At 35.9% G+C, this 19,276-nt stretch overlaps 6 protein-coding genes across 9 annotated transcripts; 3 read left to right on the top strand and 3 right to left on the bottom strand.

Moving 5' to 3' along the window:
* Nucleotides 1-676: 676 nt before the first annotated feature.
* LOC108089268 (protoheme IX farnesyltransferase, mitochondrial) lies at nt 677-2,299 on the bottom strand. Its single transcript, XM_017187439.2, has 4 exons — nt 2,083-2,299; nt 1,842-2,022; nt 1,099-1,785; nt 677-1,040 (listed from the first exon to the last, which is right to left on the bottom strand). The coding sequence occupies exons 1-4, from the start codon at nt 2,152-2,154 to the stop codon at nt 808-810; spliced, it is 1,173 nt and encodes a 390-aa protein (XP_017042928.1). The 5' UTR covers nt 2,155-2,299; the 3' UTR covers nt 677-807.
* Nucleotides 2,300-2,572: 273 nt separating this feature from the next.
* Nucleotides 2,573-5,643, top strand: LOC108089278 (schwannomin-interacting protein 1 homolog). Of its 2 annotated transcripts, none has more exons than XM_017187457.2 (8): nt 2,573-2,660; nt 3,174-3,780; nt 3,843-4,293; nt 4,363-4,451; nt 4,534-4,600; nt 4,667-5,001; nt 5,066-5,334; nt 5,393-5,643. In XM_017187457.2, exons 1-8 carry the CDS (start codon nt 2,605-2,607, stop codon nt 5,454-5,456), a joined length of 1,938 nt encoding a protein of 645 aa, XP_017042946.1. In that variant the 5' UTR covers nt 2,573-2,604; the 3' UTR covers nt 5,457-5,643. The 2 variants fall into 2 exon arrangements, with proteins under 2 accessions (XP_017042946.1, XP_043064755.1); XM_043208820.1 differs by lacking the exon at nt 2,573-2,660 and adding an exon at nt 2,705-2,723.
* Nucleotides 5,644-5,773: 130 nt separating this feature from the next.
* Nucleotides 5,774-8,713, top strand: LOC108089231 (ribonucleoside-diphosphate reductase large subunit). The gene is made up of 4 exons (XM_017187388.2): nt 5,774-5,888; nt 5,942-6,030; nt 6,279-6,456; nt 6,514-8,713. The coding sequence occupies exons 1-4, from the start codon at nt 5,837-5,839 to the stop codon at nt 8,631-8,633; spliced, it is 2,439 nt and encodes an 812-aa protein (XP_017042877.1). The 5' UTR covers nt 5,774-5,836; the 3' UTR covers nt 8,634-8,713.
* Nucleotides 8,714-8,752: 39 nt separating this feature from the next.
* On the bottom strand, nt 8,753-11,560 carry LOC108089232 (mitochondrial basic amino acids transporter). 3 transcript variants are annotated; one of them, XM_017187389.2, is made up of 5 exons: nt 11,504-11,560; nt 11,244-11,362; nt 9,974-10,082; nt 9,447-9,908; nt 8,753-9,361 (listed from the first exon to the last, which is right to left on the bottom strand). In XM_017187389.2, the coding sequence occupies exons 2-5, from the start codon at nt 11,304-11,306 to the stop codon at nt 8,772-8,774; spliced, it is 1,224 nt and encodes a 407-aa protein (XP_017042878.2). In that variant the 5' UTR covers nt 11,307-11,362; nt 11,504-11,560; the 3' UTR covers nt 8,753-8,771. The 3 variants fall into 3 exon arrangements, with proteins under 3 accessions (XP_017042878.2, XP_017042880.2, XP_017042881.1); XM_017187391.2 differs by having other exon boundaries at nt 11,259-11,362; XM_017187392.1 differs by lacking the exons at nt 11,244-11,362; nt 11,504-11,560 and adding an exon at nt 10,292-10,310.
* Nucleotides 11,561-12,270: 710 nt separating this feature from the next.
* On the top strand, nt 12,271-16,355 carry LOC108089222. The gene is made up of 7 exons (XM_017187377.2): nt 12,271-12,306; nt 13,794-13,996; nt 14,178-14,273; nt 14,327-14,399; nt 14,459-14,559; nt 14,630-14,756; nt 14,813-16,355. The coding sequence occupies exons 2-7, from the start codon at nt 13,824-13,826 to the stop codon at nt 16,301-16,303; spliced, it is 2,061 nt and encodes a 686-aa protein (XP_017042866.2). The 5' UTR covers nt 12,271-12,306; nt 13,794-13,823; the 3' UTR covers nt 16,304-16,355.
* Nucleotides 16,356-16,456: 101 nt separating this feature from the next.
* LOC108089223 (nicalin-1) lies at nt 16,457-19,129 on the bottom strand. Its single transcript, XM_017187379.2, has 6 exons — nt 18,874-19,129; nt 18,499-18,577; nt 17,962-18,430; nt 17,527-17,709; nt 17,035-17,463; nt 16,457-16,980 (listed from the first exon to the last, which is right to left on the bottom strand). Exons 1-6 carry the CDS (start codon nt 19,028-19,030, stop codon nt 16,615-16,617), a joined length of 1,683 nt encoding a protein of 560 aa, XP_017042868.1. The 5' UTR covers nt 19,031-19,129; the 3' UTR covers nt 16,457-16,614.
* Between the last annotated feature and the right edge of the window lie 147 nt (nt 19,130-19,276).

Raw genomic sequence — 19,276 nt, 5'->3', positions numbered from 1 at the left:
GCAGCGATTGTCCGCAGCAGCAGCATGATTCATCTCGATGTTTCATTAAAAATCAAGTATTCCAATAGGTTCTGTTGCTTAACCTCAATATAATTAAAACTTGTTAAAAAATAAATTTAGTTCTTGTTTTAAGAAAAACACATACAGATTAAAATGTAAGTATATCAGTTACCAGTAAAAAATATAGAGATGCATTCATTTGAGCTAGTGAACATTTTTTTTTATTATGTTCCAGTATCGAATAAAAACCCTGTGCTGTGAAAATTTCAAGTTTTAGCGTGCTTATTTTTGAGAATTGAAAAATATTTTTTTTTTTATCGACTTTTTACAAAGGAATATCGATGTCGTAAAAAGTATGTGAGGGGTGAATTTAAAATTTAACATTGGTATATATAAATATGCCTATTTAAACAAAAAATAAATAATAGTTTAAGACTAGAAATATTTTTTTAAAATTCCATACGTTCCACATTTTACTGAATGGAACGAGTGGAAGTGTAATGCCCAAGAAATTTATTGAAGGTAACTCTTAAATCCATAACTGCATTTTGTGTTAGTAAGAGCCCTATGTGTTGTGTTTTTGTGATTGCCATACTTACATTGCTTCTTTCAGAGTATTTTGCTGAAAGAAGTTCCTTTTAATAAACTTTGGAATCTTATAAGGACATGGGGAATCTATTTTTTGAAGCAAGCAAGTTTTGCCCCACAGAGGTAAAATTTTTTTAATATTAAATTACTTCGTTTATACAATCTTCAGAACACTAAGTATATTTTTTGTAACATTTTTTCGTATTAATGTTAATATTATTATCTTGGCCCTTCGGCTACGGCAACAGGCAGAACATTTCCAAGACTACTAGCAGACTGCTTTATTGCAATGTAGGTGGATTCCTTTTTCTTTTCCTCTCCGGCAGGTTTGCTAAAGAACCATTCCTTTTTATTGGCCAAGAACAGCAACATCAGGACGGGCAGGTGTAGTAGTGAAAAGCGGAATAACTTTCTCGAGCTCCCACTATCCGATTTTTCATGGAACTTGTATGCTGAAATCAAAAAGTGAAATTTAGTACTTGCGTTGCAAGGATAAAAAATAATATTTACCAAGGTAGGCGAAGTATGCGTTCAGAGGTAGCGTTTCTAGTGCAAACCAGTAGTTAGTGACATCCAGAACGGGTGCCATTACCGAAAGGCCAACGATAGCCAACGAATATCGAAAGGCGGTGCGCCGACAAAGACCCGGATTGGTAACGGCCATCATTCTGTAGCCGGCGCGTGAATAATCTGGCCGAAGGTTCCACGACAGAGCGTTAAAGTGTGGGAACTGCCAAGCGTACAGAATTCCGGCCAGGATCATGGCTCCCGCGTCCAGGGTGCCGGCACATCCAGCCCAACCCATTAGAGGCGGAATGGCTCCGACTATTGAGCCAACCCAGGTGTTTACTATGCTCATTCGCTTCATGGGCGTGTATATCGTGGTGTAGAGGAAGAGATTACCCGCTCCCAGAGCAGCGGTTAATCCATTTGTACCGAAATACAGCATACTCAGTCCAGCAGTAGCCGACACCGCAGCGAAGGTTACCGCGTGGAGAGGCGTCATTTGTCCCGTGACCAGAACACGGTTTTTCGTTCTCGACATCTGCGAATCGAAGGGAACCTCGTGATACTGATTTATGGCATTTGCTGCAGCCGAAACGAGTCCTGTGCCCAGCGTGCACATCGCAAACGAGGCGGGATCGAAGGCGGCCGGTGCCATGGCATAGCCTCCCATTGTTGTAATGACCACCAAAGCTGGAAAAGAATATGCTCAAATAAACTATGTAAAATTCAAGCCTAATTTCACATACATGTCAGCCGGAATTTAGATAGCTTCTTGTACTGACTGAAGGTTTTGCCCGGCGCTGTGTACGGACTGGGCATCCAATTGATTTGATTTTCCGGTAAATGCTGGACTTTTCCCGACTGGGACACAGACGGTATTTGGCTAGCACTCTCATCTTGGTTTGTTATCGTTGCAGCAGTGGAATACTAAAACATTTTATGAAAGTTATAGTTTTTTAAGCATTGCGTAATGCCCAAGAACCTCACCCGGATGAGCACCAAGTCAACAGGCGTTTTCAGCTGGGCTTGTACCCTCCTAAGTCCTTTGAATAATATCATTATTATTCACTTATAATAAGTAATGCCTCCGGTTATTTCATTTTTCTTGTCTTGCTTTAGTTTCTATTAGTTTTAACTATCAATATTATGGTATTTTAAATCACATTGTGCTTAAGTGTTACCATATTTTTAGGAGAAGAAAATGCTTAAACTTAACAATTAGGGGTACTCTTATAATTAAGGAGACTTATTAATTTTTATAACCTTTATAAGATAAGATGTGATAACAATCAATAAAACAACTCAAAGACAAATTTTAAAACTTTAAAAAATATGTTTCTTAAACTTTAAGAGATGTGTTAAATATGCTTATAAAAAGAAATTCTCCCACATATTTACTGTTATAAAACTGTAACAAATGAACAACATCCTTATCCTCATTAGTATTATTAAAAACACTATGGAAATGAGTCCTAGGTTCTACGCGTGCGCTAAACGTGTAATTTACTTATGTGTGTGGGAGTAATTTTTTTTTTACATATGAGTGCAAGAAGGCCTAAGTCCTTGTAAGTCTTCATCGATTCAATAATAGACATTTTTGTTATTTTCAATAAAAGGAATATTTTATGGTATTAAAAAGTGTGAATAAATGTTTAAAAAAAAAAGAACACAAACATTTATTATAAGTATCAGAATTGATTTAAATTAAAGTGCAAGTTTCATTAAAAAGTATCTACATTTCTAAACATTTGAGACATAATATAAAATAAATCATATTTTTTGAAATGCGATTATGTTAGTCTGATAACAATTTATGTAGTTTCTACGTTCAAGTCTCAACAAAGTTTAGTAAACTCGAAAATAAGTTGCATTAAATGTTATTATAAGGAGGAAAGGTCCTTTAACAATCGCAAGTAATTTAAAAAAACATAAAAAACTCTTACATATAAAAAATAAAAAAATATTTAACTAGCCGAATGATTAGTTGACCAATCATTTCTTTAAATCTTGGAATTTCGCTTCACATCAAAAGTTAAGTCAGTTAAGTTTAATTTTTATCATTATTACTTTTTTTGTAGATTAAATATTCAAATGCCGAGCTCAAGAATGGATATTTATATAACAAAGGGAATAACCAACCCCAACTATCCTGGATTTCAAAAATTTGCACATACCCTTTCTGATGACTACATTGAGTACTCTGACATGGAATGTAACGAGAGTGATTTAACCGATAGTGACAGAGAGGATGACCAAAACACGTTTCAAAACAAGGTTGTCGGCAGAAAAGGCTCGGAAACGTTTGAAAATACCCAGGATCTGATTTCGAGTAACTGTATCAATGGAAATACATATTCCTTTGAGGAAACTGAAAACCGATCCTCACCCTCAAATATACCGGACATTGTTAATAAGAACTATGACGCAAAATCGGATAACTCTATGCGATCTTTTAATAAGCCGGACCTTATTCATAATCTAAGTCAGAATTATACAACCAATTTTGACTTTTCCTCCTGGTCATGTACAATTAATTCTATATATGAGGGACAACTACAAGGACAAAGTCCGATCGATATCGTTGGAGACTTTGGTGGAGAAGTGGAGCGTGAATTCGAGCTACTAATCACAGGATACAAAAACAAGAATGCTCTAGATGAGTTACAGGGATCAAATTTGACGAAGGTGAGTTAATTTTATAATATTTTCCGATGTTTAAAATTACCTAAAATATATTTTATTTACAGATTTGTGACGCGGAACTATCAACTGGAACCGAAGCATTAAAGCATACACCTTCAACGCGATTGTCCGGACAGAGCATTCGCAAAAATAAAAAGAAAACCCCTCCATATGGGAATGAGTTAATAAAAACAAAACATCAAAAACCATCGCATGATGAACGACAGCTACCACCAGACACCTTTGAGTATAAAACATGTAACCAACGAAAATATATCTTATGTGATTCTGAAAATTATTCGTCCTCATCGGAAAAAAACAAAAACGAAATGCAGATCGGCAACCTGGGTGAATTACCAAACTGTAGCAATTCGGAAGTCGGACAAGCCCAGAACCATCTAGAGGAGGACAATAAAAATAAAGTAAATCGGAGGAATTTAAACCAATCATGTTGGTCTCAATACCTGGAAGATCCCATAAAGTATTCTAAAAATGCATCTTCTACTATGGTTTTAGGTAATTTACTAATTTGCAAAACATTTTAACTTAATTTAGATTAATGTTATACTTCAATTATATTAATAGAGCAATTTGATGCGTACAAGGTGGCAAATGACATGGACGTGGAAACATTACAAAATCATTTTAAGAAGGTTAAGCAAATAGAAAAAAAGGTAAAGATATTATAAAAAGAAGTTACATTTAAAACCATTTCAAAAAGCAGAAGAAATGATCATAATATTTATATCGTTGCAGCGTCGTTTTAACCGAGATGAAATTCGTAAACGATTGGCGATCGGAGATAAAGATCCTTTGAATAATGGTGTGATTATACAGCAAAGTACAATTGTTTCTTATGATTTTTATTAAACTTTTTTTGAATTTTTAGAAATCAAAAAAGAGGAATTTCTTACTGGCTCCGACAATGAAAGCTATAGTTCTGATTCAGAAACATGTCCCAAATTATCAAGTGGAGTACCTCGTAAGCAATCGGCTTTCTGTGAAACGAAACGCAATAAGGAATTCGAAAACGATAAAATATTTCAAAAGAACCAAATAAATCAAGAAAAAACCACAAATCATAATAATAATGGAAATTCTACGGATAAATCAAATTTTCCATCAAATGAAAATTTGTATTTCTTTGCGAACCAATCGAAGCTCCAAATAGAGGTTAGAATAGCTCTAGCTCAATCAAAGGAAATTGCCCAAATGAAAGTCAAGGTATGTTTCTTTAAATGGTAGCTTAAATTAAACGCTTATTTTTTTTTAAATGTCTGTTTTATAGGTAAAGAAAAACGGAGTAACACCGATTGTTGAGGTGATTCGCTCAATGCTGTCTGATGTTGGCATTAAAATGAATTCAAATCATCGATGGATATCAAGACAGTTGCTCACTGGAATACAAGTTCCGACTCTACAGTTGTTGGTCAATAATCTTCAAAAATACATTGAAAACTTAAATGTAACCCTACTAGAAAGCCTAAGAGAACGAGACGATCTAAATTCGGAGCAAGATGACATATTACACGATTTAGAAAAAATTAACAACTTTTTGTAAGTAATAATGCTTCTATAAAATTCTTATTTTTAACATTGCAATCTTATTTTTCAGTGTTTTTCAACAACAATCGGGACTACAGGTCAATAAAACAGTTAAACACGGCCTTCTAGATTAAACACTCTAAAATTGCATATGTTATTAAAAGTTTGTTTAAAAATATTATTCACTTGTATAATTGATACCAATCTACCGAGACCGTTTATAAAACACATACTCAAAAATGTTCTTTAAACACTGTTATATTTACATAATCATTTAATTCTATATAAATAAAAGCTAAAGCAAATTATTTATATTAATACTAAAAACACTGTTTTAATTTTACAACTATGTAAACATTATTTAACTTGGAACGTTTGTGGCTCTCAATCGTTTCAAATATAATAGAAATTGGTGATCTTTTTGTACGGTCACACTCAAATCGGCTTCACTTTGGCGCCTTTTTCTGTTTGCAACAAGCAATTTTCCGCCTCTTGTGAAATATAAGCAATCAACATGTTGAAAAATAAATCTATGAAAACATCAAAGTTATATGTTATCAAAAGAGGTAAGTTGGTTTGCTATACAGCTGTAGTAGTTTAAATTAAATCTTTATTTCAGATGGCAGGCGGGAGGAAGTACATTTTGATAAAATAACCTCAAGAATCCAAAAGCTTTGCTACAACTTGAACATGGATTTCGTTGATCCTGTAAGTTTGTTTATTTAAGCGTGAAAATAAATTGGGTACATTAGATTAATCGCGACAATTGCTGTTAGCAAATTTTGTTCCATTTATTTAATGCTTTAAATGTATGCACATACACATGTAGGGACGAGTTCGTGGGTAACTTATATGAGACAACACAAAAAAAATTTTCATGTACCGTATACAAAATTTACTATGCATATTGGAATTTAAAATATAAATTATTATAAAATGTTGCCATGTATTTGTAGGTTTCTATTACCTTGCAAGTTATTAATGGTTTATATTGCGGTGTGACTACGCAAGAATTGGACAACTTGGCTGCTGAAATCGCGGCCGGATTAACATGCAATCACGCCGATTATGCCATTTTAGCTGCACGGATTGCAGTTTCTAATTTGCACAAGGAAACTAAGAAAGTTTTTTCCGGTAAGCTTAAATATCCTCTATCAACTATTGAAAACTATTAAAACTTACTTTAAACAGATGTATTTGAGGATCTGTACAACCATGTAAACAAAGAAACGAATCAAAAAGTGCCCTTGGTATCAGAATTCCATTACAATGTGGTAAAAAAGAATGCCACTCGCCTAAACTCCTCTATAATCTATGATCGCGACTTTGGATATAACTATTTTGGTTTTAAGACCCTCGAACGATCATATTTGCTTAAGAGGAACGGAAAGATCGCTGAGCGCCCACAACATATGTTGATGCGCGTGGCAATTGGAATCCACGGAGAGGATATCGATGCTGCTGTGGAAACCTACAATCTTTTGTCCGAGCGATTCTTTACTCATGCCTCGCCAACTCTTTTTGCCGCTGCCACAAATCGCCCACAGTTGTCTTCGTGTTTCCTCTTGACCATGACGGCCGACTCGATCGAGGGCATTTTCAAATCCGTGGAGCAGTGCGCCATGATTTCAAAATCGGCAGGTGGTATTGGACTGAATGTGCATTGCATTCGGGCAAAGGGCACCTCGATTTGCGGCACCAATGGCACCTCCAATGGTCTGGTTCCCATGCTGAGGGTCTTTAACAACGTTGCACGGTATGTGGATCAGGGAGGCGGCAAGCGTCCTGGCGCCTTTGCTATTTACCTGGAGCCATGGCATTCGGATGTCTTCGAGTTCCTCGAGCTCAAGAAAAACACCGGAAAGGAAGAGAATCGTGCACGCGACTTATTCTACGCCTTGTGGATACCCGATCTCTTCATGAAACGTGTAGAGGCCAACGAGGATTGGTCCCTCATGTGTCCTCATAAATGCCCCGGCCTTCACGATGTTTGGGGCGACGAATTTGAAAAGCTGTACTTGAAGTACGAGCAAGAGGGTCGTGCCAACCGAGTAGTTAAGGCTCAGTCCTTGTGGTTCGCGATTATTGAGGCGCAGGTGGAAACGGGAAATCCTTATATGCTCTTTAAAGATGCCTGCAACCGGAAGAGCAACCAGCAGAATGTTGGCACTATCAAGTGCAGCAACCTTTGCACAGAAATCGTAGAGTACTCTGCGCCAGATGAGATTGCAGTATGCAACTTGGCATCCATCGCCCTTAACATGTTCGTCACACCCGAGAAGACGTACGATTTCAAGAAACTAAAAGAAGTTACCAAGACGGTCACCAAAAATCTTAACAAGATAATCGATATAAACTATTATCCCCTGCCGGAGGCAAAGAAATCCAATTTGAGACATCGCCCCGTGGGCATCGGAGTTCAGGGTTTCGCTGACGCCTTGATTCTCATGCGATTCCCCTATGAAAGTGAAGAAGCTGGTCTTTTGAATCAGCAGATATTTGAAACTATTTACTACGGCGCTTTGGAGGCCAGTTGTGAGCTGGCTGAGATTGATGGTCCATACGAAACCTATGAAGGGAGCCCCGTAAGTAAGGGTATTCTGCAGTACGACATGTGGGACAAAACGCCAACGAACCTGTGGGACTGGCAGAAACTGAAGGAGTCGATCAAGAAGCACGGTGTCAGGAACTCCCTGCTTGTGGCTCCTATGCCCACTGCATCTACTGCCCAGATTATGGGCAACAACGAATCTTTCGAGCCGTATACGACTAATATTTACACTAGACGAGTTCTGTCCGGCGAATTTCAAGTGGTCAACCATCACTTGTTGAGGGACCTGACTGAATTGGACTTGTGGGACGATGATATGAAGAACCAAATAATTTCCAGCAGGGGCTCCATTCAAAACATCGAAGCCATCCCGCAGAAGGTCCGAGATCTTTACAAAACCGTGTGGGAAATCTCTGTGAAGTCTACTATTAAAATGGCCGCTGATCGAGGTGCTTTCATCGATCAAAGCCAGTCCTTCAACATTCATGTGGCAGAGCCAAACTACGGAAAGCTTACGTCCATACACTTTTACTCCTGGAAAGCTGGGCTTAAAACCGGAATGTACTATCTGCGCACAAAGCCGGCAGCAAACGCCATTCAGTTCACCGTGGACAAGAAACAGGGGGCAGTGAAGATGAATGGTCACAATGGAGCCGCTGAGGAAAGTCCCCAAAAATACGAATCGGACAGAGAGCAAAAAATGGCCGATATGGTTTGTTCGTTAGAAAATAAGGATGCCTGCATTTCCTGCGGCTCGTAAAAGCATGCACATAAGTTAACATTTATTTAATTGTATTATGTAATCACAACTTTGAAATAAACATAAATTATGGATCTGAATTTAAGGAACTTTTAACGAACACAAGTTATTTGTAAATGTACTTGCAAAATTTAAACTTTATTTTAAATTACAATCGGTTGCTAAACGGGATTTAGGTTCTTTGGATATGTTAATTGTACTACTTGTTGTATAGTGATTGTGAACGACATCCTGAGGCGTGGACACACACTGATGGGCTATTGCATTGTCCGTGATAATCTTTCGCACAACTTCCTCAACCGTTGGCGATGCTGTCTCCAGATCCGCTTGAGTTTTGTTGTCCAAGTGGACAAGGGTTAGTTGCTGGTCGGAGTTTACTACGGAGTCCATTCCAGTTTTGGCATTACATATATCCAAGACCCAGGACACCACAAAGAAGCAGGCGGCGTTCATTGGAAAGGCTCGAATTAAAGTTGAGTTTAGGCCGCGGAAAAAATATTGCGGGCCCTCGCTTTTAAAACCTTTCATTGCACAGTCGATGAATCCATTGTATTTGGCGTTCTTCCCCAGGGCATCGGCTTGCATATGGGTTTTGACCACGTCGATGGGATAGCATGCCAGCCAGGAAGACATGCCCGCACATCCTCCAGCTGTTAAAGTGTACAGCACACTTGGAGTTTCAACCTGTCGCATTAAATACTCGAAGGACACAAAGTAGGCGGCAAAGCCTACAAAAAAAGGTTGTAAGGTCAAAATATTATTGTAAATAACCAAACCACTAAATCTATATAAGATAAACGTAAGTAAACTTACCCGGAATGTCTCTTAGGATTGTGGCTGTTAGTCCTTTAAAGGTGGCCCGTATTCCTTCGGTTTTCAAAATATGTTTAAGGCAGTGGATCGGTCCAGTGAATTTGATTCCGCTGTCGATCTGCGTGGATAGTTGAAGTCTTGTTTTTGCCAATTCCATTGGCGCGCAAACGAAACTTTGGGCTACGCCAGCGATGGAGCCCGCAAAAAAGTGTGACGTCAGCGAATTGGGGTCATTGGACAATCGCTGAACGTTTCCATAAACCCCAAAAACGATGGCGTTCACCAATCCGATTCCACCCATGGGACTGCTAATTCCGCGATATAATCCACGAAATTTCTCCTTTTGCAATATCGTCCGAAAGCAGTGGAATGTGCCTTTGTATTTGGGGTTACGGGGATCGTCGGTTTGCAAATGCACTTTGACAGTATCGAAAGGATGACCAACAAGGACACCAGCAGCTCCTTAAAACCGAATAAACACTTGATGATGAATGCTCTTAGTCATTTTTAATTGTTCACATAATCACCTCCGAGAAGACCAGCGACAAAATCCACAACCATTTTTGGAGAAAAAGTTTCAGAGGTTGCCTTCAATTGAATATCTCCTATCTCTGAACCTTTCTTCCTGTATGGATCCTAAAAAGATTTCATTGCAAAATATTAACATGTAATACTATTTTAATTCAGAAAATTAGAAACACATTGCCGATCAAAATTATTAATTCTGATCTTATCCGCGAAGCAATATTTAAATACAGTTAACACTTAGCACTCGATAAATATTTTATTCTGATTAAAAATTATTGTTTTTACATTTTAACGATTCACTTAAAGCAATACTTTACTTTTATTCGCTAGAATAATTTGTCGCGTGTGCCTTAACAAATTTTACTGTTGTCGCGATGTTATTTTCATTGCCGGAGGTTAGAGTGACTGATAACGCGCCTAAAACGTTTTAATTCAAAACATACAACGAAATACATTAGTTTAGGCTTAAATTGGACTTAATAATACCCATGATTAAAATGCGTTTTTTTTCATTTTCTTTAAATATTTATACCAATTAAACGGATAAAGGCAAGTAGATGAAAAGATTTAGGTCATAAAAACCAATTGTTTTCTACCAACTCCTTAATAAAGAAGTGCAAATTTAAATTGATCTTTAAATTTAGTTTGAGTTCACTTTTAAGGTGTTTTATAGTCTTTACTCCCAAATAAATTTACTATCAATTTTTATTCAATCTATATTATGTAATAAAACTCAGCTTGGACATTTTTATATTTGTCGCGATTCGTTCTTTGTATGCGAGATTAAGAATGCTAATGTCATTAATGTGACCTCTCAAAAGTATTATCGGCTTGGGCATCGACGACTTTTTGAATTAAATAACAGTCTATTGACTTCCTATTTTATAAATAAAACTACTATTTTTATTTATGTACTAACTTTAACCTCGCTTTTGATCTATTTTAATTGGGAATGATTCGCCGTTTTATTATTTTTTTGTACGCAAAAAGTTATTAGAAGGATATTTTGTGTTCGTGCAAGTCTTTAAAAGGAAACCTTTCCGGCTATATAAGAAAAATATGGATGTACTATATTTGCCAATATTAAGAGTCGAGTAAATTGGAAAGCTTTTTAGCATCATTTTTGTGTTTGTAAGATATAATACCAATTTAATAACCGTTTTAATATATTTTGTGAGATACGCAATCGTATAAGTTTGCAGAATAGTACTACGAAAAAAAGTGTTTTTAAATCTGTAAAAAAATTTTTAATAATAATAAGCTTTTTACCTTTCCATTGCTTACACGATATATAAGTATTATTGGATGCATCTTGAAGTTTTTGATTTGCATATAACACCGGACTAAAATAAACTTTTAAGCCGCCTAAATAGTCAGTGTATGTCGTGCTAAAAAAAAAGAAATTTTAATTGTTAATGTAATATTGAGGACTTCCCGTTTTCAATAAATAGCATATTCTTTCGTAGGAATTACAAGAGAAAAACTTATAAAAAAAAAAAAACAAAAATCCAGCTTAATTTACTACTTACCATAAAGAAAACATTTTCTTTCCATTTTATTGTAAAAAAATAAATAATATGATCAACAAAAATTTTGCATTTCAACCCAAGCTAACTTAGTTTTTAGAAATATGTTGAAGATAGGATTTGAACCTCATGTACGCGTTTGGGTTAATTTCGATCCCCAGATTTATGAAATAGCTCAAAAAAGGTTTGTGATTTTAAGGAATTAATGATCTTAATTCTAAAGAGAGGTACCAACAAATTACAAAATAAATTCTCTGAGTACCCTGTAAATTAGCCATAACACCAAAATAAATATACAAAAATATATATAAAAATAAGATTTTTTTCAAGAAATGTATTTAAAAATATTTATTCAAGCAATACAGTCACAATGATAAGCTTTTTTAAAAAATCATTTATGAGTTTGTAAAAATTTAATAGACATAAGATATACAAAAACAAAAATTTGAATACACCCTTTTATGTTTATAGCCGAAATGTTTCCGTCAAAATTAGTCATCACCGATTTTTGCTGATGTTTGTGTTCTTATATTTTTGTTCAAGAGTGTCTAGGCTCTGATGGTTAATCGTATTTCGGTTTTAACGTTCTACAAGAAGCACAACCAGACTCATAGGTTTAGGGTTCCTTCTTAACGACTTCGCGATCGTAATAGAATCGTCATATCAAGTGCTTCTGTATTTGTTCATGTGCAACCATGCTCAAGTACTTCTATACCGTACAAAAAGCCCACGAAATATTTCAAAGCTTTCTATCTATGTATATAAAGTTCATCAAGTTCATTTAGTCTTGAAGTACAACTCGGTGGGTGAGTATCGCGAAAAGCTTGCCGCTAAATATTTGAGGTCATCTGGAACGAATTACCTTTTCCTTGGCAATACCTGTGTATATTTTTATCTACATTTGTACTTATGTGTACCCGGGGCATATATGCGATAGTTAATCTGTAAATGGATACAAAAGTGACGGCAGAAATGTGAAAATTCTTTATATAACGCTAATGTTTATACCCCTGAGCTATTTGCATGTACACAAAATTGTGTGTGGATCGAAGAGTGTGTGTTTGTTTGTGTTTAAAATAATCTAAATGATCTCACATTAGTGGCGGGCAAAAAGGCCCTGTGTCTTAACAAAACTTCGTGCGTGATCATTTTCACCTGTTGAATTGGCGAAAGCACAAAGCTTTAAAGTCGCTAAAACAATGTAATCCCTTGTTAAACATTCGGACTAACTAAAAAAGTATATATAAAAACCAAAACTTTGTGCGCTCGATCATATGCTTCTAGATTACCAAAAAAAAAAAAAAAATTAACTTATCAAAAGTGTCAATAAAGCACTGTCATAATATTTATGTTAAAGATTTCGATGAGGCAAACAAATATGTGTCCATTCGAACCGATCGTGTTCAGCACGCGGCGATCGCTAGCTCATCTTTATAAAATTGTATCTGCAAACTTTTCCAGGGATGCTCAATCAAACCGATCAAAACCACAATTTCTATTTCAAAATAAAAATTGATGGAGTGTGTAATACCTCAAAAACCTTGGAATAATCAAAAAATGAAGTCATCAATTACATATAGTATAACACAATATCGAAACGGTTCACTATAGGACATTTATTATATGTATATATGTATAACAGACATTTCATTATTATTAAATGAGTAGGTAAATTTGTTGGGTAACATAATAAAAAAAGAATAAATTTCTTTTGATCTAGTTTGTTTCTAAGAGCACTAAATTTCCAAAATATTTTTTAATGTTTAAATCAACAAACTCGTAATCAAGGTTCACAGTAAAATTATTATTATAACTACATCAGGTAATTATCAGATAAGATAAAAAAATGTTGGCGAAAGTTTTGCCATATGTATTTGAGTTTATTATTTCAGCAGTTTAAGTGCTAATTTAATTAAATTTTGTCAGAAAAGTGTGATTAATAAATTGATTGACAAAATACCAATAACTTATAGTTCATATAACCAATATTGAAGGCTGCTAAACCCGGTTTGTAGATAGAAGCATACTGCACCCATAAAAAAAAGTATTGTCATCATACTGGTAATTATATTTACACCCGTTAGTCACAAAGTTCAGGAGTGTATTATATGCTTGTGGAAAGTTATAACACACAAAAGCTTTTGGTTCCTCAAAATACATATAAATTCCTCTTCCTAATCAACAATAGAGTCCCGTGCATTGGAAATTCGTCGACTATATATTTGCATTTGTTTTATAATATTATTGACATGCCTATTGAAATTCGTATAAATATTTAATATGTTTATTTCAGATCAACTTAAGGCTGGCATAAAAACTAAACATGAGTTGGAATAAGCGGAACACTAGTCACATATCAATTTACAACTATCCGGAACACTTAAATCCCTTCTACGAAGATGATAATCACAAGCGCCTAAGATTTTGGGGATTTAGTAAAAAGAAGAACGAAAATGGCAGGCATAGTTTATCCATTGGAAACTTGCAAGAGTTGTGGTGAGTTTCCCTGTTTTGTTTATTTAGTATGTGGCGATCCCTTAAATGTATAAATAACTTACCCTATGCCCTAATTTAAATCACATACATAAAAAAGTAAAATTGTTCAGATCACTCGCGCATATCGGATTAACTTAAATACTTCATATTAAAATAAAACATTTTATCGTCTCTATTTTAGGAAATCGTATTCTTTTCGTAAAAAGAAGTCATCAACGTTGGGAATAAATAAAACATCCGAGAGCCCGCCAACCCTCAGAAGAGATTTAAATGATAAGTAAGTAAAATGAGTATTAGGCATTCAACACGGATTCCACAATTCCCTTGTAGTTCCTATTTGAATTCTAGAGTTTTCCGAGGAGATCGTCACACATCCCTTCAAAATATTGATACTCGAAGAGAGGTAAATATTTAAGTCTTTATATTAAGTATATCTTAATAACTTATTTGTTTTCTACTTAGTCCGATACAATCTCTAATGGAACTTTTTTTAATCGTAATGATCGTTACCGAAGTACCACGCAGTTTTCCGGATATTCCTCGCCAAATCAGCAGAACATAAGGTATATTTTGATATCCAATATATATTCTGAGAACAGTAAGAGTAAGGTGTTTAATTTTTGTACGTTTTAGATTATCACAAACTAGTCTAGCCAGCTCAAACCCCTTCGAATCGCAACCGGATTCGTGCCCCAGCTCCCCAGTGAGTTGCAGAAGATATCGTAAGAAGAGGAGAGCTCCGCCGCCGCCGAAAGTAGTGGTAATATTTACATTTTCCAAAAAGTTCACATTAGTTGATTCCTTAACTGTTTGCAGGTCCAGGATTACAAAGCTACCAAAGACATTGAGTCTCTTGCCTCTGAAATTGAAGAGTTTGTCAACAACAGAAACGAATCTTTAATAAAACGAGAAGTCGAAAAGGAAGTTCCAAAGTCGAATCAACCAAATATTTCGGTTATTGCACCGATCTCCGATATCGAACTTAACCCTAGCACTTCCAAAACTTCACCGAGCATCATTTTAAAGCAATCAAATGGAACGAGCACGGTCACCGAAAAGGAAAATGTCACTATCCTTGAATCCGATGACAAAATTAATACCCGCACCTCCCCAACACCACAATGTATTGGCACCGTGCACATAAAGCAGTCGAATGAATCTGAGAAAGCAAGCACAACAGTTGAGGAGAAAAAAGCCACTTCATCTAACACTGCTAGCCAACCTAATCCCTGCACTTCTAAACCTTCCGAGTGCTTTGCCAGTGTACATATAAAACAGTCCCCTGAACCCAGAATAGTGTTTCCAGAAAAAAAAATAGATAACGATTTGTACGTTCAAGAAGAAATTATCACAGTAAACAAAAAGCTAAACGGCACCGTGCCCGTACATGTCAAAGAAGAACCCCTAGTTGTTAATGGCATTTCAAAGGAGGAACGGAATTCCAGTCAAACTGAATTTGTAAAACAATCCGTCATTTTGGTAGATTCAGAAAGCAAGAAAAACCAAAGCACGCCCCCAACACCCCCAATTGCAAATAATGTAAAACTATCCAACGAAACCGAACATCCAAGCGTAGATCCTGAACCAGTTGATAGCACAGAAGATAGGAAAACTAATTCATTTGGCACTGTAAAACAAATTTCACAGATTTTTGAAGAGAACATCAGTTCCAGTGGTCCCAGCAATCTTTCCAAAAAGAATACACCTGAAGTCCTTTATCAAAATGGTGCAAAGCCAAAGAACGTGGAAAATCACTGCGTTTCAAATGTAGTTGAGCCAAGCCCAGCTGAAGCTAATGATGTGTTGCAAATAAGAGAAGATTTTGAGTTGGAAAGTGATGTGAGAATCACTGAAAGGCGGAGTCACGATCGCTTTAGATCCCCAATCTCAGCGGAAAGGGAGCTGAACTCCACACCGACCCCACGGATGAGAAAGAAGAAGTCCATTAAGGAAGTGCTAGAATCCATAAGCAGGAATCAACAAATTTTAAATGAAAGTGCAGCCAAGGGCACAAAAGTTTACTTAACCCCCTCCTACGCTGAAAACACTTACAACTATCCCAATGAGTTGAACAACGTTAATAACAGAGCTTCCAAGGAGGTGACGTCCACCAACATTTCTGTGAGTTCATCGGATACCAATGAGTTACCATCCCAAAGTAATTTGTTTATAAACAAAATAAGCAAGTTCAAGGGCCAATTCAGGGAGTCGTCGCCAACTTCGTCAAACTTGGATTGGAACCCTGTGCCGAAACCAAGTCGAGCCCATAATTCAGCTAGTTCTAATTTTAACAACGGCTCGTGTTAATGATTTAACTAAATAATACTATATCCAAATAAATATTTATATCAAACAAAAACCAAATTTATATGCAATAAAATAAAACAATGTGTACTTATAATACTAAAACTGACTTTAGTTGCAAGAATTCAGAGTAATAAATGAACTAATAGGGTCAAATATAGTCACCACATCAACCGTGGAAATAGTTCTACAGTTGACAGAGTTTATTATCTTTAAAGTAACAATTGTTCAATTACCATTAGTAAAGTTTTGAAAAATGATTTGGACATGAATTTTCCTACTTGCAATATTACATTACTCAATACCATTTTTTTCTAATGTGATTTTAATTTAACTCGTTCAGAAGAGTGTCCATTGAGTTGTCCCACGGGGTCTTCTTTTGTTAGCTTTGAAACTTCATCGTAAAATCGTGGGAAGTATTGTATGGCGAGAAACACAGTCAATAGATAAACACCAATGACAAATGTTAGGAAGAGATCAAAGATCGCGGGCTTGACTCGGTATACATTAAGTTTTACATCGTTCTCGTTATAGAACATAAACTCTGGGTCTCTGCCGTCTGGCTTGTCGTATATGATCTTAACATTGTTAAGGTACTTTTCGAAGGCATCCTTAACGTCGTTATTATGCAATATGGATTTAACTCCAAAGTATGGCAATATGTTTTCTTCTTTAATGGCCTACGATCGGAAAATATTAGTGATAAAAAAACATTAAACACATTAAAAACTTACTAATTGTCCATCAAAAATGCTGGAAGACGGGTCCACCTTGTACACGAAACTAGCCAGTGCTTCAGCAATAATTCGCGAGGTGTTGAGAGTATGTTCCACAATACCACTTTCATCGTTTTTGAAAATAGTTGTTCGTATGGGACTCCTCGGACTTTTTACAGAAGATAAAGTAAACGAAGGATAGCGTTTTATGCTGAATCGCTCATGCTCCCATGCAAGTTTGGTATCTGCTAAGTTTATCTTTTTATGCACTCCTTCAACTATTAATCCGTTTGAGTATTTTTCAGCAGCCGATTTCAACAGTTTGAAGAAGTTGCTAATGGATGTTTTTTCTTTCGGTGGCTTGGAAACATGCATATACAAAGCATTATCCGTAGTGTAAGATAAACTCTCTGTGATGGTATCCAAACAGAGCACAAACTCAACATTCTAGAAAAAAGGTTGAAATTTAAATAAAAATCGTTAGTGGTTTTCCTTCATGGGTTTCCTTACCTGTAGCGCATTATCGTCTATTTCGAGCCACTTCTTTGCACCTTGGAAGTTAAGAAGGACGCCAGCGTCCGAAAGTAAAAATCGGAGGCGGTACTTGGGTGCCATGCTGGATGTGTAGTGCAACTTGCTAAACAGCTCAATGAGCATCAGTAAAACAGCAGCATCGGCGTTCTCCGGGTAATCCTTAAGAGATAAAAGAAAAATTTGTATTACATAAAAAGCCCTTAATACTATAAATAGCATCTTTTGACCTCTTAAAACGTTATCTAAAATCACTGAACCGCCTGATAAAAAATCGGTTAGATAATCATAATGAGCTTTCAGATAAGGAGCTCTTATCTTGTAAAGTGAATGCTAATGTCTTTTTAGGTAAGTGACATGTATTATTTTTGGGTGATTTCTCATTACGGATTTTAAGCTAATAAAAGTACTTACATTATAGATTCCAAAGGTTTTTAGATTCGCGGTTATTAAGATGACGGGAAGTTTTTGTCCATCGCCGACTGCTTCCGTCGGTTTAAGGGCCAATTGGTTTGGTATTAACTCGCCTTGGATAATGGGAACTTTGCTGTTCTTGTTGGCCACAATACTTCCGCCACCGACATTTACGTGGTATCTGTTTGCCGAGACAGTCACTATCAATTGTCCCAGAGCCGTTTGATTTTGACCAGAGTTATCTGTGGTCGTGTAGGTAATATCATCGATTATTTTTTCCAAATCCTTATTGTAGGGAGCGAAGTAAATGGGCACCGCAGCCGTATGTGTTAGCATTGATTGCTCCAAAATCGTTATAAGTTCTTTGGCTTCGAGGTCCAAGCCTAAGATATTTGAGGGCATCATTAGAATTAGTCCACCTGCGCCTTGTCTTAATTTGTCCAAATCATGGATAGACAGGTCGGTCAACCTGTTTGGCAGATATAAATTTAATCATTAATCAAATCTGTTGAAATTGTTGAAGAACTCTGTACATACCGTGTGAGAACACAGTGCCTTGAAGTATTCCAGGAATACAAAGATCTTGCTTCCAGAGATATTGAAGATACACGGCTTCCTAAAAAGTACAAGTTAATTGATATTTTATTAATTAGAAAAATTTGTTTAATTAGACATTACATCTATGCGCCAAAAGGTAAAAGTTGCCATTTAACGAACACGTTTGCATGTTTTAATGAGATTCAATGTTACTAATTAAATAAAGGAAAAAAGACCTCGTCAACTTATAAAAAATTTGGGTCAAATAAGTACCCTCAAAAAGGGGTTACATTTTTCAGTTAGTGTTCAAATATCCAAGGCCTGCTCTACAATAACTTACATTATTAATATTTATCTTTTTTATTATTTACTTACCAAAATGTTGACCATTTAGATCGTATTTTGACATAGAAATAACCTCGAATTCGCTGGGCATTACCGGTGAGCAAATTAACAACATAGAAAAAACAATCAGAAGACAGTGGGGTAAGCCGCCTCTAAATATTTCAGCAAAACTATCCGCTTCATTCATTTTTTATCTTTTTAATGTGAATATTTCTACAAAATTTGCCGATGTGGGCAATTAACTAATTATAAAAAAAGAATTTGGAAAAGTGTCAGCTGTTGTATCGATAGTTTAGACGGTTGAAATATGTGGGCAATCGCCTAACAATTTTGTTTTACTCGGAAGACTGGAATTGAAACAATGCCAACGTAAACTATACATTTTGTTATTATAACAATAAGGATTGATTGATTTAGTTAAACACATGAAGTA

Source organism: Drosophila ficusphila, unplaced genomic scaffold (genome assembly GCF_018152265.1).
Source record: "Drosophila ficusphila isolate 14025-0441.05 unplaced genomic scaffold, ASM1815226v1 contig_723, whole genome shotgun sequence".
Lineage (NCBI taxonomy): Eukaryota > Metazoa > Arthropoda > Insecta > Diptera > Drosophilidae > Drosophila > Drosophila ficusphila.
The sequence above is the reverse complement of the archived record's forward strand: the minus strand, read 5'-3'. Positions and strand labels throughout refer to the sequence as shown.